Source organism: Panthera pardus, unplaced genomic scaffold (assembly GCF_024362965.1).
Source record: "Panthera pardus isolate Hobbes unplaced genomic scaffold, ASM2436296v1 HiC_scaffold_6, whole genome shotgun sequence".
NCBI classification, from domain to species: Eukaryota; Metazoa; Chordata; class Mammalia; order Carnivora; family Felidae; genus Panthera; species Panthera pardus.
In genome coordinates this window covers 69,497,617-69,525,183 of record NW_026526991.1, presented here as the reverse complement: position 1 = coordinate 69,525,183, position 27,567 = coordinate 69,497,617, and the positions used below count along the sequence as shown (strand labels likewise).

General features: G+C 38.5%; 1 protein-coding gene and 1 long non-coding RNA gene across 4 annotated transcripts in view; one reads left to right on the top strand and one right to left on the bottom strand.

Moving 5' to 3' along the window:
- NELL2 (neural EGFL like 2) overlaps positions 1 to 20,416 on the bottom strand; it is a 334,896-nt gene extending 314,480 nt beyond the window's left edge. The window contains exons 1-3 of one of the 3 annotated variants that reach the window (XM_019419105.2): positions 20,314 to 20,416; positions 19,484 to 19,569; positions 18,915 to 19,043 (exon numbers count right to left, since the gene is read on the bottom strand). In XM_019419105.2, coding sequence (XP_019274650.1) covers positions 18,915 to 19,043; positions 19,484 to 19,538 — 184 coding nt within the window. In that variant the 5' untranslated portion in view covers positions 19,539 to 19,569; positions 20,314 to 20,416. Of the gene's footprint in view, positions 1 to 18,914; positions 19,044 to 19,186; positions 19,287 to 19,483; positions 19,570 to 19,972; positions 20,129 to 20,313 lie in introns of those variants that run through there. The other 2 variants (XM_019419109.2, XM_019419106.2) reach the window with 2 other exon arrangements.
- A 52-nt stretch (positions 20,417 to 20,468) lies between these two features.
- The window catches only part of LOC109248998 (uncharacterized), a 56,023-nt gene continuing 48,924 nt past the window's right edge, over positions 20,469 to 27,567 (top strand). Inside the window, exon 1 of the long non-coding RNA XR_002072397.2 lies at positions 20,469 to 20,826. This is a non-coding gene — a long non-coding RNA (uncharacterized LOC109248998). The remainder of the gene's footprint in view (positions 20,827 to 27,567) is intronic.

Below are 27,567 nucleotides of genomic sequence, written 5' to 3'. Positions count from 1 at the left end.
TCTCTCAAAATACATAAATAAACTTTAAAAACAACAACCAAAATCAAATGTTCATGAAAATGTGGAGCATTTCTATGAGTCCAGAATGATCCAAAATTGTACAACTAGTCTGGAGAGCTGTTTGGCAGTTTCTCAGAAAGTTAACTACATCTACTCAGCAATTTCTCTCCTAAGTATTTACCCCAAGAGAAACAAAAGCTTATGTCCAAAAGAGACTTGTACAAAAAAATTTATGGCAGCCTTACTCACAAAGCCAAAAACTAGAAACAACCCAAATGCTTATCAACAGTTGTATATTCATACAACGAAATAATACTCAGCAATAGTGGTATATTCATATAATGGAATAATACGCAACCAAAAAAAAAAGGAATGAATTACTGATGCACATGACATTGATAAATCTCAAAAACATTATGCTAAGTGAAAGAAGCCAGACACCAAGAAGTACATACTGCCTGATTCCATTTATATAAAACCCAAATATAGGCACTCAATCTATCACATAAGAAATCATGTGGATGATAGGGTGAAAAATGTACTGCAAAGGGACAGAAGGAACTTTCTGGGGAAATGGTAATGTTCTATGTCTTGTTTTGGGTAATGATTACATGATTACATAATTATCAAAATTTATCAAATACTCAAGATTTTTTTAATGTTTATTTATATTTGAGAGAGAGACAGTGTGTGAAAGGTGAAGGCGCAAAGAGAGAGAAAGACACAGAATCTGATGCAGGCTCCAGGCCAGGTTCTGAGCTGTCAGCAAAGAGCCCGACACAGAGCTTGAACTCACGAACCATGAGATCATGACCTGAACCGAAGTCAGACGCTTAACCAACTTAGCCACTCAGGGGCCCCTCAAACACTAAAGATTTGTACATTCATTATGTCACAATGAAAATATTTATAATTAAAAAGTAGATGGACCTAATTCCATAGGGAATAATGATCATTTTGAGAGAAAAAACTACTAACTTAATGGTGCTAAAAATATATTATTTTTTCCTGATTATACAAGTAATGTTGACATAAATAATTCCAACAGTAGAAAAATGAATTAAGTATAAGAAGTCTCTGTATAAGTGGAAAAGTGTAAGAGATGGAGTAAGAAGAATGTCTACCCTATACACTGCTTGGTAATTTTTTAATGGTATCAGTACATTTTTAAAATATTTTGATTTGCTCTAAAGCTATAGTAATCATTTTGTAAACAAATCATTATTAAAGGCTATTTGTTATAATTTTAAAGATTACATTGAGAGAGAGTAAGCCTTCATTTATCAAAGGGAGTATCAATACAAAATAATAATGCTTTATTCTGTAAAAAGTTAACACCAGAAGGAATTGATACAGCTCACTGAATAAAGTAAGTTTATAAAACTTGAATTTCTCAGAGTTGTTGCAAAATTTACCAACTTGAAATACAAGATAAGAGTAATAAAATGAATAAATAATTTGAAATGATAGGGACTTGCAACAAAGCCCTGGCAACACCATTAAATGGAGCCTGTAGGGACTCTATAAACCTGTGACAATGATGACAATAACACAGACATCAATGAAAGAGAACAGTCAAAGAGATCAGGAAGAAGAAAGTGATATTTAGGAGGAAAGTGGTGAATCCAGATGAAGAGATTAGATGAAACAAATAGGATTTTGCTTTTGGGGTTATTAGGAAAATGTGGGAGTCTATCTCACAGACAGTATCCTTAAAATATCTCTATTGCATGTACATTATAAGACTATGAATAAAATTAGGCTAGAATGCTATCCATATCATATTAATCGAGTAATTCAGCAGTGCTTCCTCTTTTGTTCAAAGAATCAACAAGGGAGCCCTAAACAGTTATTGTTTATAATAGAAATACTAAAGCAATCTGGTCAGCACACTACTGTCCTGGAAATAGTACACAACATCTGATTGGGTTAGTCTTCCAAACTCACCCATCCACCACCACCCATCACCATAAATCAAGAGGAGTAAAGAATTCACACTCATAAATATGTATTAATGGTAAACTTCAGGAAGAATTTGGTAAGAGATTTGGTAAAATCATTGCTATGCATTTTCTTTCAGAATAATGTGAAAAAGTAAATGGAATAAAATTTCAGACAAGTCCATATTTGTATTCTTTGCTAATGATTGCATGTCAATAACAAGAAATGTACATTAAAAAAAATAACCAACCAGTAACCAACCACTGTTAGTACATGGTAATATTAAACAGAATGATATAGATGAAGTCAACTATTACCTTGTTTCAATCTTTTCTAGCATCCTGCTTATGATTTTGCTGTCATCTTCTTTTTTTTAATGTTTATTTTTGAGAGAGAGACAGAGAGAGACAGAGAGAGGGAGAGCATGCCCATGAGGGAGGGGCTGAGAGAGAAGGGAACGGAGGATCCAAAGCAGGCCCTGCACTGACCACAGAGAGCCCGATGCGGGGCTCGAACTCACAAACCACGAGATCATGACCTGAGCCGAAGTCGGATGCTCAACTAACTGAGCCACCCAGGCGCCCCTTTGCTGTGATTCTCACTTTTTACCAGTAATTTTTTTTATTTACAGCTATAGCTACAGATAAAATTAAACTATAGCTCCAAAGATAATAGTGCTTTCAAAATCAAAATGCAAAAATGCTTAACAAGTCTATCTGGAGGAGGGAATAGTGGCTGATTAACATTTATTATAAGCCCCATTTCTCCTAGAGAAGGATGATGTACCATGTGCAAAATGGCCTATTTCAGTTTCAAATGTTAGCATCAATCTGCGCCAGAGAGACCCAGTTCCAGAGCCAGCAGTACCCAGGTCTTTTCATGCATCACATCCTGACAGCTGAATCTGTTTTTTGGAGTCTTATGCCATATCTTGCTCTTCCTCAATATCTACAATGCCACAAGGACAGATTTCACCCTTCAAAAACATTTGATCTTTTGTTTGGAAGTACATTCCATTTTACTTTAATTAAAAACAAGTCTCTCTTGCAGTGAGAACTGAAAACATTTCTTTCACACTTCGCATTGTCCCCTCTGATGTATAGATTTATCTTGAGTCCTTTCATTTAATCCACTAAAATATAAATGTGTTCACTGTGTAATAGTCATCAACATCAACAGAGCATTTGATTTCCTCTTTTTTCTAATAGACTTTTACCTGAAACACTCTATTTCAATTTAATGATTTGATATTTCCCTTCTGTGGAGTCATATATGTGTTCACTGTGTAATAGTCATCAACATCAACAGAGCATTTGATTTCCTCTTTTTTTTAATAGACTTTTACCTGAAACACTCTATTTCAATTTAATGATTTGATGTTTCCCTTCTGTACAGTCATATATCAACATACAAGGTAGAAAAAAAAATGTTAACAAATTGTATTTTCCTTACCAACTCCTTCCATTAAGATAGTGTGGGAAGAAAATGAATCCTCCAATATCTCTCAGTAGTATACATTTGTTGCATGGTTATATAATAACTTCAGAAAGTCTAAAATGAGGTAGTTCTGCATTTGTTCCTCTAGTCTATATTTTCCCATGAGAGAAAAGCTTTGTTACACACAGATGGCTCCAGTTTCTTCATAAGGCAGCTAGGATAGTATTTACTTAAAACCTTACTTTTTCTTGTCTGATGCCTGTGTAAATAACATCAGTCCTGTGAAGTTTTAGAAATAAGACTGAGCCTGCAAGTTTCCACAGCCTATCTGGCCTGCTCCCAACTTCGCCCTCTGACTTTACTAATTTGCTGACCAAAATAAGAAAAAGTAATCATCCATTAAATAGGTGGGTTCTTCCCCACTTGACAGTTTCCTGCCTGGTCAATAATTCACAGAGTGAACACTCATTTTTTTCCATTAGTCTCTGAAACATGTTCTAATTTCGAAGTGTGTTATCAAAGAACAATTTAAATTACACTATTTTCACTGTAAATGCAACCAATTATTAAAAATTGGACCCACAGCAGCAAAGGGATGAAAATCTACTATGAGACGCTTTGTTGTAGAGAAACATTTATGATAAGGATAATGAAATTTTTGTAGCGACTTTTAAAAATTGACCTCTGCATAGAGTCTTAGTGCCTTCAAGGTGAGTGGCAATGAACACACATCCTTTCTGTGTTCTTTTCTTTCCGTTTGCAGGGCCGACTTCTTGCAAATTCCCATACTGCAACTTCCCAGTCCAGCTCAAGTTCTTATACCCAATCCGTTTAAATTTCAAACAATCCTTCACTTCAACTCATAACATAATAGTCTTCTAAAAAGTATAACTTAAAACACTGTCCTGTCTCTTCAGGATTATTGTTTACTATAGAAATTAGTGATGCACTTCAGAAAGAATTTGGTAAAGGATATGGTAAATGGCGACCTAGATTTGAGTTAGAAATGTTAAAACTCTGGGGCGCCTAGGTGGCTCAATCGGTTAAGCATCCGACTTCGGCTCAGGTCATGATCTCGCAGTCCGTGAGTTCGAGCCCCACATCAGGCTCTGTGCTGACAGCTCAGAGCCTGGAGTCTGTTTCAGATTCTGTGTCTCCCTCTCTCTCTGACCCTCCCCCGTTCATGCTGTCTCTCCCTGTCTCAAAAATAAATAAACGTTACAAAAAAAAAATTAAGAAATGTTAAAAGTCTAATTAAAATGAGTTCCAATTTCTGACCTTTGAACTTTAAGTAAAAGGATGTGGCAAAGTCATTTGTGTGTTTTCTTTCATAATAATAATGGAACATTAAGTGTACTAAAACCCCACACAAGCCCAAGTTTGGATTCTTTGGACTCAAATTTGGATTCAACAATCCCTTCTTTCAGATATTTTAAAGCATTTCTCCCCTTTACTTGTATATAATGTTTCTTCTTCTATCGTAAAAATTCCCTCAGTTTTCATTTGAAAGGCAAAAACATAAAGCCTAGAGTCACAATATTTCCCTAAGATGCTTGAATTAAATTATCCATTAAGCATCCTATATAAATTCACTCTGAACATCAAGGGATGGAAAGTATTAACAAAAGCAATAACACTAATACTTACATTTCAACAGAACTTTTGAAAATCAGCCTCTGAAGGAAGAACAAACATATGAATGATAGTATCATAAAATAAGCTGTCTCTCTGGAGTACTCAGACACTTTAAAAGAATCTATATTTATAGTATAATTAGCAATTTGATGAAATATAGGAAGGATACAGCAAACCACATTAGTGAACAAAATGTTCTCCTCCAAAGTCAACAGGTTCAACATTCAGGGACTATCAGAGCACTACATCTCATTGGTAGCACAGACCAACCATTTTTATATACCTTTTTTATTTTCTTTTTAACAACCTGTCAGTCTCTAGGAAGAGCCCTGCTCATTTACAAGTATATGTCAACACACATAACTCATAGTGAGGATGTTCAGCTACCAATTACTGCTGGAAATTTAAATAAGTTCTAAAAATACAGGTTATGTTCCTCTCTGAAATACTTAATCTATTTGGCACTTTTTCTGGGACATTTAATGGTCCATCAGTACAATATGTTAGACTGTAAGAATACAGAATTAGACATAGTGCTTGCCTAGGGGATTCTCTACTTAAATAGACAAGCAAAATAGATTAAATACTAAAACACCGGTTTATGGAAGAACTAATGTGGATCACTACCATTAAGAATGAACATGTATAAAACAGATACACATGCACATATTTATAAAAGAGATACACAGCAGTAAATGACAGGATATCTCTCAGTAGAAAACTTTAATAAGAGTAGTGGAACGATCCAAGATCCTTTTTAAAAGGTAATGTTCTGACGAGAGTGTTAAGGATTATCAGGAAGATGAAAAAGATGTTCTGGACATCAGAGGTTACAATAAAATGAACAGTTAATTCAAAGGGAAAAGAGACTAATTTAATTTCAGTAGGAACTAAAGTGACCTTGGAAAGTATCTAGTCTAATCCTCACCCCCACCCCACTGGAACCTTTCTCCTAAAATAGGTCATTTGAACTCTCTTTGAATATTATTAGAAGTGTGTTTATTGAATGGAATGGATAAATGGATGGATAGCTAATTTTAATGACTGAAACAGGTGATTTTAATTTTAATAATATATCTATTTGACCAATATATCCAGAAATATTATTTCAACATATAATCAATACAAAAGTATTGATATTTTACATTCTTCTTTGTACTGTCTTAGTACCCTGTATGTATTTTTATACTTGCATTGCATCGCAGTTTGTACTCGGCACATTTCTAGTACTCCATAGCTACTCATGGCTAGTAGCTACTATATTTATAGGATGGCTCAATTCTAGAAAATGGTTCACAAACTTGGCTGAACATCAAAATCACAGAATTTTTTTAAATATAGGTTCCTAGGATGCACCCCCAGAGATATGGATTTAGTTAGTTTAGGAAGGTCAGGGAGTCATTTTTAACAAGGCAGTCAATAAACCATTGATCATCAGGTTGACATTTGGGAATCACTGCTCTAGAGCAACACAAAATAAATCTAAGTCCCCTTATACATGACTATCCTCCCAATATGTAAGTTAAAAAAAAGTCATATCTCCACTATCTTTTATTGTCCAGGCTAAAAATTCTGAATTCCAAGCTCTTTCAACCATTCCTCATCTGACATGGTTTCCAAAGCTTTCGACTACCGGGTTGCTTTCCTCTGGATGTACTCCAGTTTGGTCTATTTGCAGTAGTGAGAAGTACTACAGCATAGATAATCCAAATTAATCCTTATTTGTCTTTGAAATGTTTCTCAGTACTTTTCAAATGAATACGAGCACCTCTGCTAAATACTGAATTCACAATACTTCAGACTCAAATTGTAAACTCTCACTGTCAACAACCATAGGGATGTCTACGTTCCTCAACATGCTTATATTTCCTCTGCACCACACTCTATTTTAGAATGCAGAAGAGACCTCTCAGAATAATTCAGAGAACTAAGTTAAGCAAAACTACCTTTTCTCCATGTCTTTCAACCTTCTTACCTTTTCCCATGACTAAAGAAGAAAGTAGTAGGTGTTTTGACTCAAAAGAAGAGTTCCTTAGCCTTCTTTAAAGTTACATAAATATAAAACATAACAATGTCACCCCAAAAAAAACAGATCTGCAGTGAATACTTGGACTCAATTCAATGCCACAAATATTCACTTACCGATATTTGCCTGAGCACATTATATGCTGCCATGATAGGACGCTACAAGAAGAAACAAGCCTTAAAGAGATCACAAACTAGTCAGCAAAATAAATACATCCATGGGACAAATTTTTATGGAGTTCTTACTGTATGCTAGACAGTTGGGTTACTGTGAATAAAGCATTCAAAAATCCCTGTTCTTATTGAGCTTAATTTCTAGCAGGAGAGACAGATGATAAACAAATGATAGCAAATGATATATAAGTGTATTACATAGCATGTTAGATGATAAATGCTACAAACACTAACAAATCAGAACAAGGAGTATAAAGAGTACTTGTGAGGTATAGGACTACCTGAAATTTTACTCAGTGGTAAGAGTAGGCCTTATTTTAAAAAACTGATATTAGAGAAAACATTTGAAGGATAGGGGAAAACATGCAGATATATGGGGGGTGGGGGGGGAGAATTCCAGGCAAACAGCCAGTCCAAAGGCCCTGAGGCAAAAGAGTAACTGGCCTGTTTGAGGAACAGCAAGGAAGCCGGTGGAGTTAAAGCAAAGTGAGCAAAGGGAGGGATGAACTGATTAGGCTGGAAAAGTAATGGGGTGGTGGAATTGATCATGCAGGTCTTTGTAGGGCATAATAAGAACTTCATCTTTTGAGTGAAATGAAGAACCACTGAATGGGACAAACCAGTAACATGATATGCATTGCATTTTTAAAAGATCACTCTGGGAGCACCAGGGTGGTTCAGTGAGTTAAGCGTCCAACTCTTGATTTTGGCTTAGGTCATAATTCACAGTTCCTGAGACAGAGCCCTGGGTCAGGATCTCTGCTGACAGCACAGAGCCTGCTTGGGATTCTCTCTCCCCTCTCTCTGCACCCCCCACTGGCAAAATAAATAAATAAACATTTAAAAAATAAAAATAATAAAAGATCACTCTGGCAACTCTGTTGAGAACAGCCTACAGAGGAGCAAAAGCATAAGCAGGAAGACCACGTAAGAGTCTACCGCAGTAATCCAGCGTATAGTGGCGGCTTGGATCAGGAAAGTAGTAACAACGAAAAGAAAACTGGTCAGATTTTTTTACATAAAAACAAGAAAGCTTTAATAAAGTAATACAGTGAGATGGTTGTTTTAATAGAAGATGCTAAGAGAACACAGAGGAAGAAACAATAATTCCACCAAAGGAAGGATTTGTAGTCAAAGTGACAGCTTAGCTGACTCCTGAATAATATGTAAAAGGAAAAAAAAATCAAGAAGAACCAGAGAAGGAACTGGCATAGAGTTGTTGGTGGCCAGAAGAAACATAGAGCATGACCAGTTCCCTAGGGATCTTACAGTCTTAATAGGGAAACAATACAGCAAGTCACTCAAGACCAGGGTCTCAGGGGGCCACTGGGATAAAAATTTGACACAGGGACTCTGGACTATAGAAATAAAGAATATATGCCAGCAAGATACTCAAGAGAAGAAGCCAAAGAAGTAGCAGGAAATGGAAGGAAAGTGACCCCAATTCACAGAAGATCCACAAGACCACCCCAACAGTTCTGTCAACATTAAAACACTGGCTCCTGGGCTAACGTTGAAGACTCCTGAAATATTATCCTCCACCACCAGTTCCCACCTTGCCGAGGAAAGCCAAGCTTCCCCCAACAGAGCCAAGTAATGCCCCCATCATGTCGTTTGTTCCTCAGAACTGCTAACACTTGTCACAACTCAAACACTAAGCTAAACTTTCAATATGTCGAGAAAGTAGTGTGTTTGGGTGCCTACAGAGGAGCTATGCTATGAATCTTCTTTTGTGGGTTTTCTCTCTGGTCCCCCCACTTCTGAACAGTGGTGCAACAGGGCAAATTACACTCCTTCCTCTCCAAATCTGCCATGTGTTCTCATTCCTCTCCACCCACATCTGCATATTCTCTTCCACCTGTAGAACCTAGACAGCAAAAACAGAACAGAAGATGTTTCAGGGCCGGTTTCTTCCCCACTTCAGTTTACCTTCATGTGTCTTCTCTGCCTCATGTGAAAATCACTTCACCCCAGCTCCCTCACAAAACCCACTGCTTCTACCAGGAAGCCCCTAAAATAATCCAAGGAGCATGGTTTTCTGCTAAGCTAATTCGAAAATCAAAAAAAATACTTAAAATACATTAGATGTTTGGTAAATGTCAGACACAGTTTCATCCACAGTCTATCTACACATCAACTCTAAGAAGTAGTGCTGCTTTTATCTCAGAGATTAGTTAAGGAACAAGATCAAGGTCATGCAACTAGTAAACAAAGGATTCAAACACAACATGTCCAGCTCTGGAGTCCATGGACCCAACTACTACTGCGTCTCACTATGAATTTACAGTCCCTTCCATCATTTCTTCCCTATGTCCAGGCCATTAGAGTATGACCTTTCAGAGCAGTGGTCTGCTGTCCTCATTCTAAATCCTCCCTTTGTAGGGAAAGATATGTGGTTGCCTGGGTTCCCCATCCCTTCCCCAGAATGAAGAACGTCAGCAGAGGCACCATTAAGAATGACTCGGTAAACAATTGTCGGAGGGCCCAATGGCTGGCAGCAGGCCAAACGGGAAAGGGAAGAGTCAGGCTCCACTTTTCTTCCCACCAGCTCTCTCCCTAGTTCTTTTTAATTACAGTGGCCCATTTCTGAGTTCCAACAAATGAGTTTACAGAGTGAAACAAAAGTCATCATTACAAAAAATATCCAGTAATAAAGCGTTTGCTTATAAAACGAGTTTGCACATATATCTACCTCTTCAATGTTGATTCTAACTGAAACCTAGCTAGCAAAAGATGAAAATTTTCACAGAGTCTATAAAAAACCATGTGAGAAAAGTGCTCAAATGACACACAAAGGCACTAACTTCTGGTGGTCTGACACAGGTAGATAAAAATAAAAAATAATAATTTTACCATTATGACAAACATCAAAACATAATGGTTTTGCATTAAAAGGATAAAGAGAGAGCCCTCACATGTTTTTGCAAACACACACACACACACACACACACACACACACACACACACAACACTTGATTTTGCTCTATTTGCTCTGTTTTTAACTCAGTTAAATGATTACATACACTCTGCCATATATACAATGAGGCATATAATTTTCATTGTTTTTAGCTTCATTCTTTAAGATAAAGTCCCAAACTTTCTTCTTCAGTACTTTTTTTTAATATATGAAATTTATTGTCAAATTGGTTTCCATACAACACCCAGTGCTCATCCCAAAAGATGCCCTCTTCAATGCCCATCATCTTCTTCACTATTTATAATTAAATCTCAGTTCCTATTTTACCTCCTCTAATATTTTATGTAAACATCCCCCCCATTATACTGTGTGCCCCATTCTTATACACAAAAGCACTGCAGTAAAAAACAAAACAAACAAACAAAAAAAAAACAACTAATAGAATTGAAGTAAAATCAACAGGAGACATATCACACTGTAAGGCCTTAATGTCTGATACCTAAGTTATCAGTTAGCAGGTATTGAATTATAGGCAGGTATTAACAAGAATGGGAAAGAGGGTAGGTGTCTGAAAGACTGGATTCTGGGACCAACATGAGGACAAGGAGCCAGTGGGAGATGGAATAAAGGAAAAGAAAGGTGGAGGCTCTTCACTTTAACTGCTATCCAGGGTATGCCTCAGCCATGACATTCAAAGTCATCCACTTGTTGGAGATTGTCAAGACTGCTTCAGCTCCTCCCAAACCAAACCTATTTGGCATCCCACAGAAATCCCTGGCACTTTTGATAAAGACTTCCAGTTATGCTTGCCCCTGCCCATAGTTATGCCTACCACACTCACTGGGTGCCAAACACCATGCTAAGTGTTATCCATTCTGCTTCTAAAATATTCATGCTAACTTCCCCCCCTCCACTTCTGAATTAACCTTTTGAGGGAGGAAGGGTCTATTTTTAAAAAATAAATACAATCAAAAAGCCCGGTGCTTGATTTTGTTCTTTGCTCCCAGAATGATCTCATAGCTAAATGATGGAGAGAATTTCTTAAAGACTCAGCATTCAGTATGAAGCCTCTGACTTTACACGTTAAGAAATTATTTTAATTTTTCCTAACGTTTATTTGTTTTTGAGAGAGAGAGCGAGTGAGTGAGTGACCGAGCAGGGGAGGGGCAGAGAGAGAGGGAGGCACAGACTCTGAAGCAGGCTCCAGGCTCCGCCCTGTCAACACAGAGCCCCCTGCGAGCATCAAACTCACAAACCGTGAGGTTATGACCTGAGCCTAAGTCAGATGCTTAACCAACTGAGCCACCCAGTTGCCCCAGAAACTATTTTAAACTACAAATGACTAACATAACTTTAACCAGCTAATTCAAGTTTCCAACAACCCTACAAACACACTCTCATGCATAGTAGAGAGAGGGCTCAAAATAAAATTTAATTCAGTTACAAAACAAATGGATGCTAATGTTTAACATATATATTAGTTTCCTATGGTTGCTGTAACATATCACTTTAATGGCTGAATCAATGCAAATTTATTATTTCACAGTTCTGAGGGTCAGAAGTCCAAAATGAATTCATTAGGCTAAAATCAAGGTGTTTGCAGGGCTGTGTTTCTCCTAGAGGTTCTAAAAGAAAAATCCTTTTTTTTTTTTTTTTTTTTTGCTTTTTATAGCTTCTAGGAGCTTCCCACATTCCTTGGCTCACAACCAGCTTCCAACTTCAAAACCAGCAATGACCTATCAAGTCTTTCTCACAATGCATCACACTGACACTGATGCCTCTACCTCCCTCTTCCGTAAATTAAGGTATCCTTATGATTACATGGGACCCACTCAGATAATCCAGGATAATCTCCATATTTGACATCACCTGATTAGCAACCTTAACTACTTCTTTTTTTAAAATGTTGGTTTATTTTGAGAGAGAGCAAGTGCACATGAGCTGAGGAGGGGCAGTGAGAGACAGACAGAGAGAGAGAGAGAGAGAATCCCAAGCAGACCCAGCACAGAGCCTAACTTCGGGCTTGAACCCATGAACCGTGAGATCATGACCTGAGCCAAAATAAAGAGTCAGATGCTTAACCAGTTGAGCCACCCGGATGCCCTACCAACCTTAATTGCTTTTGTAACCTTAATCCCCCCCTTGCCAAGTAACATACTATATTTACAGGTTCTGAGGGTTTAGTATGTAAACGGTTGGGAGACCGTTATTCAGCCTACAACAGCCCGTCTTTCACACCCAAAGATTCATATGCATCCCACATGCAAAATACATTCACTCTATCCAAAAGTCCCCAAAGTCTCAACTCAGTAGAATATCAACTCGAAGTTTAAATCTAGTCTAAATCTTATCAATTCAAAAGCCCCAAATGTCAACACCTAAATCAGGTACAAACGAGGCCTTGGGTACCATCCATCCCGAGGCACAGTTCCTCTCCATCTGTGAACCTGCCAAGCTCAAGAAACAAGATGTCTGCTCCCAAAATACAATGGTGCAATAGACATGGGATAATAATTATAGACATTCCCATGCAAAAAGAGAGAAAATAGAAGTTTAAAAATTAAACATCAGACTCATGCAACTTTGAAATCCAGCTAGGCAAATTATATTTGATTTCAAAGTCTAGGAATAGTCCTCTGTGGTCCTTGGCTCCACCTCCTGGGATCTCAGCTGTGCCTTCTGGGCTCTCAGTTGTACCCTCTTAGTCAACCTTATTTTTTCATAAAAGGTGGTTCGTGTTTGCAGCTGAGTAATCAGCTTGTTTCTTGCTTGTAGAATTTTAGGGATCAACAACCTTCTTTTACTACATCCTCACTTCCCTTTTCAGGCCCAGCCAGTTGCATTTTTGCTGGTATAGTATTCTCAAGAACCACATGGGTCCCCCCATATGTGTCATGGTGATTTACTCCATTAGACAAGAGGCTCCTCCACAGATATTTCTTGGCTACATTTATCTCTGTAACTGGCTTCTGCTGAGATGTTTGAGGGAATCCATGAGTTGCATGTTCAATTTCTTCAAAGAGCCCTCTATGTGACTGAGTACTCTGACCTTACTGCTGCGACCCTAGCAAAATATTTTCCCTAGAAAACCATCGGCTTTCTCTCCAAGGCAGGCATTCCTGACAAGGAATCTCCTCACTTTAGCATCATTTTCAATCTGGGAGGCTGAGAATTTCCCAAATATCAAGTTCTGGTTTCATTCTGTTTAATAGTTTTTCCTTCAATCTGCCTCTCTCACTTTTTACTAGAGGAAGCAGTACGAAAAACCCAGGCTGCACCTTCAATAATATGCACATAAATCACCTCAGCTAAATACCTAAGTTCATATTTACAAGCTTTACTTTGCACATAACTGCAGGACACAATTTAACTAAGCTTTCTGCCACTATATAACAAGGATCCCCTTTCCTCCAGTTTGCAATAGCATGTTCCTGATTTCTATCTAAGCTCCCAGGGGCAAGTGTCTTTAACGTCCACATAACCAACAGTTCATGACAATTTAAGAATTCTCTAAGGTGATTTAGGATTTCTGTACCACACTCTTCATTTTCTTCTAAATCCTTCCTAGTAGAATTGCCATCACCATATTGTTCCTAACAGTCTATTCAAGACAATCTAGGTTTTCCTATAATGTTCTTCAAAATTCTTCGAGTCTATGCCCATTTCCCAATTGCAAAGCCACTTCCACATTTTTGGGTATTTCTTACAGCAGCCCCCACGTCCACATATCAAAATCTGTACTAGTTTCCTATTGCTGCTATAAAAAAATCACCACAAGCTTAGTGACTTCAGTCAACACAATTTATTATCTCACAGTTCTGGAGGTCAGAAATGGGCTAAAATCAAGTGTCAGCAGCGCTGGACACTCTAAGGGAAAATCCATTTTCTTGCCTTTTTCACCTTCTCATGACTGCCCACACTCTTTGGCTCATGGCCTACTTTTATCTTCAAAGGCAGCAATGGCAGGTTGAGTCATTCTCTCATTGCATCACTGACACTGACTCTTCTAGCTCCCTCTTCCAGATCTAAAGGACCTTTGTGATTACATGGGGACTAACCATAGAATCCAGAATAGTTCTTACCCTAAGGTCAGTTGATTACCAACCGCAACTCTACATACATCTTAATTTCCTCTTGACAGGTAACATAACACAGTATCAGGTACCTAGTATTAGGACATGAACATCTTTGAGGAAGCATTATTCTGCCTACCACAATATATCTTTATGTAATGACAAATTTTCAATTCTCTTCTATTAACATGGCCTACCCTGTAATCTGGTCTCTGCTCTCTTCATTTGTGATCATTTCATATCACAACCATATGCTTCCACTACTCTGAATTTCTTCCATTTTTTTCAAATGCACAATGCTCATTCCAGGCTTGGGATCTTGGTTCATGCTATTTCCTTTGTCTCTGTGATTCTCCCTCTCTGAATCCCCATAGCCCCTCTTCTACAGACTAAGTATCCTTCAGCTATCAGCTTAAATGACTCTTCTTCAAAGATAGTCTCCCTGATCCTATGACTCCCTAGATTATAGATTCCCATTGCACTCTTAGTTTTTCTTCATAGCATTTACCTTAACAGTGATTAAATTATTATCCATGTAAATATTTATTTAATGACTATCTTTAAGACACTCTGAAACTAAAGTTCTAACTTATTCCTTTGCTTCATGCCTAACACCTAGCAGGATACAACTGCACAACAAAAATTTATTTAAATGAATGAACATATCTCCTTTAATCCCGATAACAACATTAATTTTATAATTGAGGGTGCTGAAATTCAGAGAAATTGAGTAACTTCACCATAGTAAAACAACTAATGAGATTCCACTTGGGTCTATCTTGACTTCTAAGCCCATCTCTTTGTCACTGTGTTATTCTATTCTATTGGGGCACCAATGACCACTGTCCCTAGTCCATGGATGTCCACTGACCATCATATTGACAAATACTCATTGCAAGCTTGCTTTCCTTAATGCAGATACCTTTACCTAATAAAGTCAATGGCCTAACACCAAATGCCCAATTTCAGTCCTGTTTTTAAATACTGACCTAAGAGTAGGCTTGTGGACGTTTTTTTCCCTTTAAAATCTTAAAGTTCTTTAAAAAAAATAACTACTAGCCTTATTTTTAAAAAAAAATTTTATAACGTTTATTTATTTTTGAGACAGAGAGAGACAGAGCACGAACGGGGGAGGGGCAGAGAGAGAGGGAGACACAGAATCGGAAGCAGGCTCCAGGCTCTGAGCCATCAGCCCAGAGCCTGACGCAGGGCTCGAACCCACGGACCGCGAGATCGTGACCTGAGCCGAAGTCGGACGCTTAACCGACTGAGCCACCCAGGCGCCCTGACTCCTAGGCTTATTTTTAAATTCCCAACTCAGGAAGAAAATATGCTTTGATTTTATCTTACTTCTCTTGCGGGGATTAATGATATCATAAAATCTGTGAACACCTTAGAAGAAATTTTATTAAACCAACAGATGAAACTATCAACTTTGGGAATCTGGCCAAAGAAAGTGTTAAAACCAAAGATCTAAAAAATCATGCTAACATTGCTAGAAAGTGCTAGAACTGTGTTTCTTATGCTCTCTTTCTTGGTCTCCCATGACAGAGAAGAAAGAACATTATCATTACAAATATTTCCTAGACTTTAAACAAGGTAAGTAGGTAGAATTCTATCTACAATTACACTAGTCCTTAAGATTTCAGAACTCTTTACAAGCCTTCAGAGGTCTTTTCATTGTCAGCATTCAGTCCTCTATTTTTTAAAAATGTAATATATTTTTGTGGCTATGAGTCAGACTGAAGCTAGAAATACTTAGATTTTGATGTAGATTCCAAACTGTTGCTTGGATACTTTTTCCTTTTGAAAATGATTATAACTGGCACACATAAAAAGCCACATTTATTAAAGGATGATCTAATTTAGCATCTTCTTACTTCAATTTCCAATTCAGCTACAAATCAAATTTCAACAACAACAAAACAATTTTAAGTGATACTAAATTTTTAGTGATACAGTTGCTATTATGATAAAAACCAGATATGACTTGGAAATATATTCCCACTTGCTTTTATTATCATATATAATAAAATATAATTATTAATATAGATTCATATTGCACAATAATTTACAAAAGTTATTTTATAGTTTCAAAAAGCACTGAATTACAAGCATCTTAAATAGCACCACAGAGAATAATGAAGTAGTCAAAAGGAGAAGCAATATTAAATGAGCAAAAATCATTGGGAAATTATATGCTGAGGTTTCTTTATTTCAAAGCTAAGAGACAAAAGAAGATGGTTTTATCACTGCAGGAGAAATTTAATGGTTCAAAATCTCTTCCATCTATATAGAACATATTTGATAGCACAAAGTAACTTATCTGATAGGTTCATGTGAAATCTGAGAGCATCTCACAAGTTTTGTAATTTGTTACCATCCTATGATATTTGACACACTATACGAAAATATCTGCAACACCCTCAATTGACCATAAATCAAATCCATCAAATCTTCAGAATCTAAAAGCTTTTGTCTCTCTAAAAGCCATGGAATCCCCGTGAAGCAGTAGGAGTTAGAAGTGGCTTCTTAACAATATTTTCTAATAGCAGAGAAAAGGTATTTCCAAGGTAATGCAGAACTACCAAGCAGAGCCAAAGATCCACCTGTTGTCAATTGATAATCTAAATCTCAGAATAAAAGAAGTTAGTAGAGCATAATCAATAGATCAGTAACATATGCCTACTGAGAACACAGCAGGTAGCAAATACTTGCTGATTGATTGGCTATATGAAATAAAGCTCATAATTCGGCAGGAAATGAAATTTTACATCTTCAGTTCTCAAAAACTAGATTTGTTAGGCATTTAACTCAGTGCAGGGCTTAGTACCAACACGGAAATAAAATCAATTCATTGATATGCATTGATAAGTAGTTACAATGGACAATTCATTTGCAACACAATGCCTACCTTGATGAACTGGCAATTTAAATAAAGATGAATACTAAATATTGCTTTAAAAAAATTAACCAGGAAAAGATATTTGTGCCTTGAGACTATTTCCTAGAAATTGTCTAATTGTCTAGCATGAGAACATAAAATCACAGTCCTGAAGGTTTCTAGTTGTGACAGCTCAGATACTCTTCTGAGAAAACTAAGAACACTAGTATAATTTAAAGGAGCTTTGGAAATTTTAAGGGCACTTCAACATCATTTGTTTATTAGGAGCGTTAGCTTCTGTAAAGCTTTTCAGTTACTCAGATTAGCAGTCCTGAAATAACTTCGCTTCCAGTTCACAGGGACTGAAAATCAGAGGTTTTAAAAAGAAGAAAAAAGGAAGAAAAAACCAGAAGCTTATCCCTAATGACACTTCTCTTCCACTTTGTGAATTTTGCTGACAGTCTAGGTTTATTTCCTTTATTAGATTTAGTCATTCTTTTTAAAGGATTCGATAGCTAGGCTGCACCTCTACCCCTCCCCCCAAAAGACGTTTCAGTAAATAAAATATCATCACAAATATTTATCACAATAGAAATAGTTAGTGGGCTCACCATAATTAAAACAGAAAGTGACATTTTTTATAAGAGTAAGCTTGTTTTAAATAACTGCAGCACATGTCAATTTCCTCCTTTTCCCATTGTAAGCTTTAGTGCTACTACTGTCCATGGTGACACATACTGGCTATGTCAGGCAACAACACCACCACAGAGACATTCAAGTTTTATTTTATTTCTGTTTCTTGGTGGCAGATTTGCTGAAGTGGTTTTATTTTGCACATCCAACTCTTTAGTAATTATGAAGCCATGGCACCAAAATCACACAAGAAAACTCAGGGTGGCTAGTTTAGTCAGTTCATCAGCTATGTTAAGCCAAACTTCATTTCTCTTTTACCTTCATCTGTACTTCACCATATATGAAACGAATCTTTCTGTATGTGTTTAGCTACCTTTTAGAATCTCATATTACAAATCAAGCAATATTCAAAAGCTTTGGTAAATCAAAGGTGACAGCTTGATGTACTGGAATTTGCTTCAAACTATACTTTTATATATAAATTATGATGTAGACATGCGTGTATGGCCAACGTCCACTGACTTAAAAGAAAAGTTTTATTATATTAAGTATACAATTAATGGTGATACAAGATATACCTTTGAATTAAAATTTATTTGAAAGATTTTCAAAATCATATTTAAGAGAATATTATTCTTTCTCATTGTTAGAGTAGAATCGTGATCTTTCAATAAGAAATTGTTTTACATATAGTATGTTTGTGATATACAGTAGATAAAATTATTGAGAGGTATTCATTTTTCCAGAAAGCTACTCCACATAAAGAAATTCCTCCCAACCAGGCACCATTGTACCTGGAACTTTCAGAGAGCAGTGTCTTAACTAAGATTAAGCTATCCTATTTTCTACCTAAATCAATTTCACCCGAATGAGGCGTTTGTGCTATAATTCATTGTTCCCCAGACTCTAAAATCAACCATCTGCCATCGGAGTTTCTGTACAGTAATTAAGGAACTATCCATTAGAACTGGCAAGAGTACAAAGTAAGGAGGTGGGGGCGGGAGGGGAGAAAAACCAAACCACTTAAAAAGAGATGGAAGGTGTGTGTCTGTCACGTTAACCCCTCCATATCTCAGGTCCAGATTACTGTCATCATCCATGAGGCAATACAGAAGTTAGGAGGAGCTGCGAGGCCAACTCCCTCCTGGGTTATCGGAACTGAAACCGCACTGGGGACTCGGCGCGCACTCCATACCTTGAAAGAGAAAGGCTTTCGTCCCATTATGCAGCCCGGGGACCTGGCGCACTCCAGTCGTGGACTCCCCAAGTTCTAACTCTGTTAAGACGTCAATCTGTAGAGAGGGGTCCACACCAAGCCCCCAAACTGGTGGGAGGGTGGGGGAGAAAGAAAAATCTCCATCAAAATGCAAGCCTCTTCCTCCAGGGCAGCAAAGAACCGAGTCTAAGAGATAATAATTGGGAACTGATGAGGGAGGCGACTCCCTCCTCCGCCGTGCGAAGCCTTACCTGAGATCAGCAGCCAAGCTTTAAATAGCGGAGCACCCAGTCCCATTTCCCTGACCTACTTTAAACCCCTCTCGGTGCAAAGTTCCCCCTCGGCCCTCAGACCCCGGACTAGGGGTGTGACCCGCCCTAGCGTCTCCAAGGCAAGCACAGAAAAATCCAAATGCAAACCCACCCCTACTCCAAGCTTCCCACTCCAGACCTACTTTGGATTGAGGAAAAGCAAGGCGTCCCCAACCAGCTCCGGCTGCCCCCAGGCGGGGGCCATCCCATCCCCCGCCCCATCTCTGGGCCACTCACCTGCTCCGAGACCGAAGATCAAACAGAATGTTCTCAGTAAGACCCGAGACTCCATGGTGTGGATCTGCTCAGTCCATCGTCTCCCTCTTTAAAAAATAAAAATAAAAATAAAAATCGAAGAGGTTCTCGGAATCAAGCGGGAAAATAGCGTTTGTGTCTCCTGCCGCTGCCTCGCATTTACTGATTAGTAGGATTAATATGAATTGGTTCCCTAAGAAAAAAATGGGAGGACACCCCAGGCACGTGAAGAACTTGGACCCTCCAATGCGCACATCATTCCCACACGCAGAGCCGAGGCGGCAGCGCCGGCAGAGCCGGGGGCCCAGAGGGAGGGGTCGGGCTCGCCCGGGGGCTGCTCCGCCGGGGAATTAGCTCCGGAGCTGAATAAAAGCAGCCGAAGTCACGACACCCCCAGAGGAAGGGAGGCGGCCCCAAGAAAGCCGGGGGTGAGGCTGCCCCGCACCCGCCCGTCTTCCCCACCGCGCGAACCTGTTGTAAAAGCAGAGACAATGGAGAGAGCGCCGGAGACGCGCGGAGGAGAGACGGCTCCCCCGGAGCGGGAGGGGCAGGCCCGGGGAGGCGGGGAGACCAGGAGCGGGGAGGGACCGCCGAGGGCGAGGCCAGGCGCTTCGCGTCCCTCTCCAGCACGGGGCTCCTTGGTCTCCAAGCCCCGTCTAGCGAGCCCCGGAGCTGCTGCAGCCCCGCCCTCCTATCCCCCCCCCCCCCCCGACCCCCGCCCTCACTCTCTGGCCCCGGGGAAGCCAACCTCCTTTCGGGATCGAAAGATCTAAATTCAAGGTGCTAAGTTGATGGGCGGTCTTTGCTCTCACCCCTTGATTTGGGACGCGTATCTTGAAAGACAGACGGGAGAGAAAGGACCACCCAGTCGCAGAAGGCAAGGCTAGGAGACGCGCTCGCCCGCCCTTTAGGCAAAGGAGGGAAGCCCGCGTATTGTGTACTGGGCTCCGAAACAGCCCCGGGGACTGGAAAAGGAACTCCCTCTCTGGGGCATGCGGCGGAGGGCTGCCAAAGCCTGCTAGACTCTCCTGGTGGAGCCGGACGAAGTAGAGAGAGACAGGGGGAGGCGGGAGGCGAGCCTGGAAATCCCTGCGAGCCCTAGCGGAGAGGTTCCCTGCCCGGGGCGGGGCGCTGGAGAGCTTCCCAGACACGGAAGGCGTCGGGGAGAACTTATCCTGGAACTGCTGGACAGCTCCGGGACCTAGAGCGCCCCCTGCCAAACAGCGCCGAGAACCGGACTCTTGGTTCTCCAGGACCAGCACACAGCAGGAGACAAGGGCAGCAGAGCGAGTGTGCCTGTCCACGCTGAAAAGAAGAAATGATAGGTAGGTGGATAAATGGATGGATGGATGGATGGATGGATGGATGGATGGACGGATGGATGGATGGATCCATGCATGCATAAGAGAAAGAGAGCAGAGAGAGAAGAGAGAAATAAGAGGAAGGCAGAGCCTGGGCAAGAAAGAAGAGCGCCCCCCGCCCATTGTTGACCACACTCAAGCACTCAAGCAGGCTCTACACGCCCTTCCCACCTACACGCTAGGACCGTAACAGCGAGATCATTTGAGGTCTAATTCTCAACGCGCAAAAGTATATTCAAGGTCAATTGCATATATTTTTCAACACATCCCTAAAATTCTGAGGTAAATCTCAACAAAATTCAATGCCCATATTGAACAGAATTTCAAAAGTGATTAAAATGTTAATTGCTCCAAAGATTGAGTTTCTTAACTTTCCATCCAAATAGATTCTGAATTCTCTAACAGGATGCTGCACAGCTAGTTACCAAAATAACTATAGGGTACAGTCTGAGTCTCCAGTAGAGAAATATGTACTATATTATACTATAATGGGATGAGGGGGATGTTTTAGCTCTATTCTTGGAATTTTTAAGGAAAAAAAACAGAATCTGGACATTTTTTCAGTTTAATTTTTAATTTTCTCTATCAAATTTTCCACTTAAATCTATTTGAAATTTTTTAAACTTTAAGAAAGAAATATTCCAGTACTTACATGAAGTATTGTATGAAATTTCCTAAATTTGAAAAAAAAAATATAATCTAGTTGAATTGATTAATTCAAAGGAAATTATTCATCAGGAAAATAAAGATTTTTCTATAGGAGTACATCAAAAATATTGGATTGTAATAAGTATCTATAAATGTTACATAAATTTCAGATAATGGAATTATTTAATATTCTAATAAGAAGGAAAAGTAAATATACATATACATACATATTTACATGTAGAAGTTCTCCCAACCTATATGTACTCAACCAAATCACAGAATCAGGAATACTCTCCAATCTCTCTGATGCTCACCTCTTATATGCTGAAAGCTGATGGTCAGTAAGCTTATCTCTAGCCTCCCCCCCCCCCCACTTATGCTCTCTCCAGAAGAGTGGTATTTTGTATCCAAAATTATTGCAGTTGAAACTGCTACTATAATTATGTGACCTAATTAAAGTAATGGAAGCCATTAAAATATGACTACAGAGAGAGACAGAGAAGAGTGAGCTATTTCTATAAAACTAAAGTATAAAGCTTTGGAAACCTGTAAGAAAGGTGAGTCATTGTATTAGGTACGGCAGGGTTATCAGCCTGGGTAGGGGTTCTCAACTTTGGAGCTATGGACATTTTAAGGTTGGACACTTCTTTGTTAGGACTGTCCTGTGCCTTGTAAGATGATTAATAGCATCCCTGGTCTCTATCCACTTAATGCCAGTATTTTCAATATTTCATTTTATCTATATGTCCTGTAATTATACGTTTTTGTGTAGCTTCTTAAATTGATGCTCTAGGGAATACAACATACATACTTAACTTTTCACCATTTCCTCTATGGTAGATGAAGTATGAGGTAGTCTCTATGCTACCACTTCCATTGGAATGTGGAAACTTTACCAGGATATTGGTCCTTTTATCTTCCTTTATGTTGTCGTTGCCTTATGTATTAAATCAGCATACACTGAAACTTCCTTCAGATAATGTCAAAACGTTTGCTTGAAGTCACTGTGGGAGGCATAATAATGGCCTTCCCCACCCTCCAAAAATACATGTCCTAATCACTAGAACTCGTGAATGTTACCTTACCTAGTAAAGGGATTTAAGGTTGAGGATGGAATTAAGATTTCTATTCAGGTGACTTTAAAATAGATTATCCTGGATTGTTTGGACGTGACCAATAAAATCACAAAAGTCTTTACATGTGCAAGAGAATGGCAGAAGAGTTCAGAGTGGCCTAAAATGAGAAGAATTTGTTTTGCTGTTGCTGTCTATGCAGATGGAAGACTACAGAAGGACTGGGAGCCTAGGTATGTCAGTGTACAGCCTCAAGAAGCTGGAAAATATGAGAAAAAGGATTCCCCCTACATCCTTGGAGCAGAACAGAACCCTGCCAATACCTTGATTTTAGTCCAGTGAGATTCATTTGAAGCTTTTGAGCTACAGAACTATAAAATAATAAATTTTTGCAGTTTTAATCCACTAACTTTGTGGCAATTTGTTTCAGCATTCACAGAAAACTAAGGTAAATACTCACCACATAATGAACAGTTCAATTGAAATAATAGATTCTACTGACCCTGAAAGGATTCCCTTCTACCATATACAAACCTAAACAAAATGTTTAATATTTTTTTATTCATAAGAAGAAAGAGGGGCTTCTGGGTGCCTCTGTCGGTTGGGCGTCTGACTTCGGCTCAGGTCATGATCTCGCGGTTTGTGACTTTGAGCCCTGCATCGGGTTCTGTGCTGACAGCTCAGAGCCTGGAGCCTGCTTTGGATTCTCTGTCTCCCTCTCCCTCTGCACCGTCCCCTGCTCATTCTCTGTCTCTCTCTGTCTCAAAAATAAATAAAACATTAAAAAAAGTTTAAAAAAAAAAAAGAAGAAAGAAAATTCTCAGATGCTATGAGGAAAAAAGTAGTTGGAGATTGGCAGAGAAAGAAGTAGCCAATTCAATGATTGGGCGAGGGCAGGTCATAGGGCTTCAGACTCAATGGGGGCCCTAAGACAATGGGGTAGGATTTTAATATCCACACAAGAACTGGAAACAATGAATTATGGCCAAAGCCAGAAGAGATGAAGGTGTTAATGGTCCCTCTAATAAAAATAGGAAGCTTTGAAGGATTATACTGTATATAAAAAGAAACTTTAAAAATTTTGTACATTTGTCTAAGATGTGACAAAAGTGCCTTCCAGCTGCACATGACCACAGGTGGAAAATAAAGTCATCTATAATAAATGTCAAATCTCAAGCCTTGCCACTTGCAGACACACAGTATAAAGTTACACTCCCTGCTGGTGTAGGAATTCTACAGACAGAAATTAGAATAAGACCCACAGAGTGTCCTGAAGAAGAAAATGTAAAACTTCTATTAAGGGACATTCCAGCACCTTTAGCATGTGAGGAAAATTTCTGATGAGGATAAGATCACAATATAATAATATTAATAATAATAACAACAACAACGACGATGACAACAACACTGGAATAAAGTACCATGAAAGACAGTCAGGAGACACCACACAGAAAAAGACCATTAGTATCTCATGAACTCAGCATATCATAAAAATGTGAAAGTATAAAATAAGTATGTTAAATGATTAAATTTTTTTGTGAAGGAATAGAAAAAAAATAATGAAAGAATAGAATTGTATGAGAAAAGATTAGGCAGATTTCAAAGGAAATCAAATAGAACTTCTGGAAATACAGGTATATTTAAAAACAATATTTAAAAAACATTGGCTAGGGGCACCTGGAAGGGCTTAGTCAGTTCAGCACCTGACTCTTGGTTTTGGCTCAGGTTATGATCTCGTGGTTTGTGAGTTGAGGCCTGCATTGGGCTCCAGGCTGACAGTGCGGAGCCTGCTTGGGATTCTCTTTCTCCCCCTTTCTCTGCCCCTCCCCCGCTTTCTTTCTCTCCCTCTCAAAATTTAATAAATAAACTTTAAAAAAATGGCTATAAAAAAAGCAGCAGATAAAATAGACCTGAAAATTAGTGAACAAAAAAATTGGAGAACAAAAATTGAGAACTGAGAATGCACCAAGAATGATAAGATGAAACACACAAAAAAGTCTATGAATATTAGAGTTAGAAGATCCAACACAAACAACTTAGAGATATGGAATAAGAGACTAGAGAGAATGGAAGCAGACACTGTTATAGGAAATGTTTAAGCAACAAGTAAAAATCTTTCAAAAGTTAAAGATATGAGATTCTAATTCTGGGTAAGAGGGAATAAGCATACTCCCCTCTCTCTCTCCCATTGAATGCTATCGAATCTGGACAGAATGCATGTAGTATTTGAGGACTCAGAAAATTAAATAGCAGCAGGCAAACTGAGAAAGAAGACCAGAGTTTGAAGTACAACCATACTGGCACTGAGTACTTCTAAGAATAAACCACCACCCAAGTCACAGACTGCCTATAAAAGGCTAGTCAAAATTTGCAATCTAAATCCAATTGAGGCATTTGCCTGCTTGAAAAAAAAAAGAAAGAAAGAAAGAAAAAAAAAAAGACATCCTCTATAGTACTGAACAAAACTCAGACTCTCATAACATAATATTAAAATATTCAGGGGGTGCCTGGGTGGCTCAGTCAGTTAAGCGTCTGACTCTTGATCTCAGCTCAGGTCATGATCTCATGGTCCGTGAGGGTGAGCCCCACATCAGGCTCCGTGCTGACCTTGAGAACCCTACTTGGAATTCTCTCTCTTGTTCTCTGTCTCTCTTATTCTCTCACTCTCTCTCTCTCTCTCAAAATAAATAAATAAACAAAATTAAAATATTCAGGATATAATCTGAAATTATTTAGCATATGAAAAACCAGGGAAATTTCAACTTACGTGAGAAAAATATAATCAACAAACACTAATGCCAAGATGACACAGACATTGGAATTTATTTAAAAAAAAAAAGACATTAAAGAGCTATTACCAAAATGCTCCCAAAAAAATAAAGGCAAATACTCTTGAAACAAATAAGAAGACAGAAAGTGGTAGCAAATAAATAAAAGTAGAAATTTTAGACCTGAAAAGCATAATAACCAAAAATTTTAAACTCATTAAAATGAGCTCAGTACTAGAGATGACAGAGGAAAGAGTGAGCTTGATAGGTCAATTGAAATTATCCAATCTGAACAACAGAGGCGACAATTTTTTTTTTTTAATTTTTTTTTTCAACGTTTATTTATTTTTGGGACAGAGAGAGACAGAGCATGAACGGGGGAGGGGCAGAGAGAGAGGGAGACACAGAATCTGAAACAGGCTCCAGGCTCTGAGCCATCAGCCCAGAGCCTGACGCGGGGCTCGAACTCACGGACCGTGAGATCGTGACCTGGCTGAAGTCGGACGCTTAACCGACTGCGCCACCCAGGCGCCCCCAGAGGGGACAATTTTTTAATTAATATAGCAGCAGAAATTTGTGAGATGAAATCAAAAGGACACTATTTCATCAGAATCCCGAGAGAGTTCAATACCAAAATAAGTATTTCAAGAAATAATGGCCTAAGACTCCTTGAATTTGTCAAAATATGTAAACTTGTGCATTCAAGGAGCTCAGTAAATCCCAAAGAGGATAAACTCAAAGTTATCCATGACCAACCATATCATAATTAAACTGCTGAAAACAATAAAAAAAGAAAACTATCACAAAGGAAAAAACATTGAAAGCAATCAGAGAAAAATGACACATTATTTATAGGGAAGCAACAATTTAAATGAATACAGACTTCTCATCAGAAACCACAAAAGCTAGATGGAGGGGAATAACATTTTTTAAAGTGTTCAAGAATACTGTCATCCCAGAATTCTGTATCTGGTGAAAATATCCTTCAGGAATAAAGATGAAGGAAAAAAATATTCTCAGATGAAGAAAATCTGAAAGAACTGGTTGTCAGCAGGCCTACTTTGAAAGAATTGCTACAGGAAGTTCTTCAAACAGAATGGAAATGATAACTGAAAGACAACTAGCATATCAGAAATCAAGAAATAGCAACAGAAATGGTAAATATCTAGGTAAACATAATAGACTATTCTTTTCTTGAGTATTGTAAAATATGTTTGATGGTTGTATTCGTTTTCTATTGCTGGTATAACAACCACAAATTTAGCAGCTTAAAATAATACAAATTTATGATCTTACAGTTCTGTAGGTCATAAATCTGATGCTGGTCTCATCAGGCTAAGCTCAAAGTGTTGATAAGGTTGTATTCCTTTCTGAAGTCTCTAAGAAAACCCTTTTTCAACTTCTAGACAGTGCATTCCTTGGCTCATTACCCCCTTCCATCTTCAAAGCCAGCAACAGCAGACTAAATCCTTCTGACAGTGCATCCTCTGTTTCTCTGACTACAGTTTGGAAAGGTCCTCAGCTTTTAAGCACTTACATGCTGACATTGGGGTCATCTGGATAATCTAGGATAATTCCTCCACCTGAAGGCCCTTACCCTTAATCATTTGTACAAAGTCCTTTTTCATGTCAGGGGACATATTCACAGGTTCTGGGGATTAGGGTGTGGACATCTATAAAGAGACATTCTTCTGGTTATCATACTGATTGAAAGAATTATTTTAAAATTGTCTAAAGGGAAGGGCACCTGGGTGACTCAGTCCATTAAGTGTCCAACTTCAGCTCAGGTCATGATCTCGTGGTTTATGAGTTTAAGCTATCATCTGTCTCTGCGCTGACAGCTCAGAGCCTGGAGCCTGCTTGAGATTCTGTGTCTCCCTATCTCTCTGCCCCTCCCCTGATCATGCTGTCTCTCTCTCTCTCTCAAAAATAAATATTAAAAAATATAAATTAATTAATTAATTTAATAAAGTAAAATTGTCTAAAGGGGTTTCAAACTATATATATTTAATGTATAAAACAATCACAACATAAAGAGATGAGGATAAAGGAACCAATATGGTGGTAAAGTTTCTATATTCTAACTGAAGTGGTAACATATGAACTCTAATTAGACAGGAAAAATTAAGTAGTATATTTTATTCTCTAGAACATTAATTTAAAAAGTTATACAAATATATAGTTAAAAAATACAATAGATGACCTGGAATATGAAA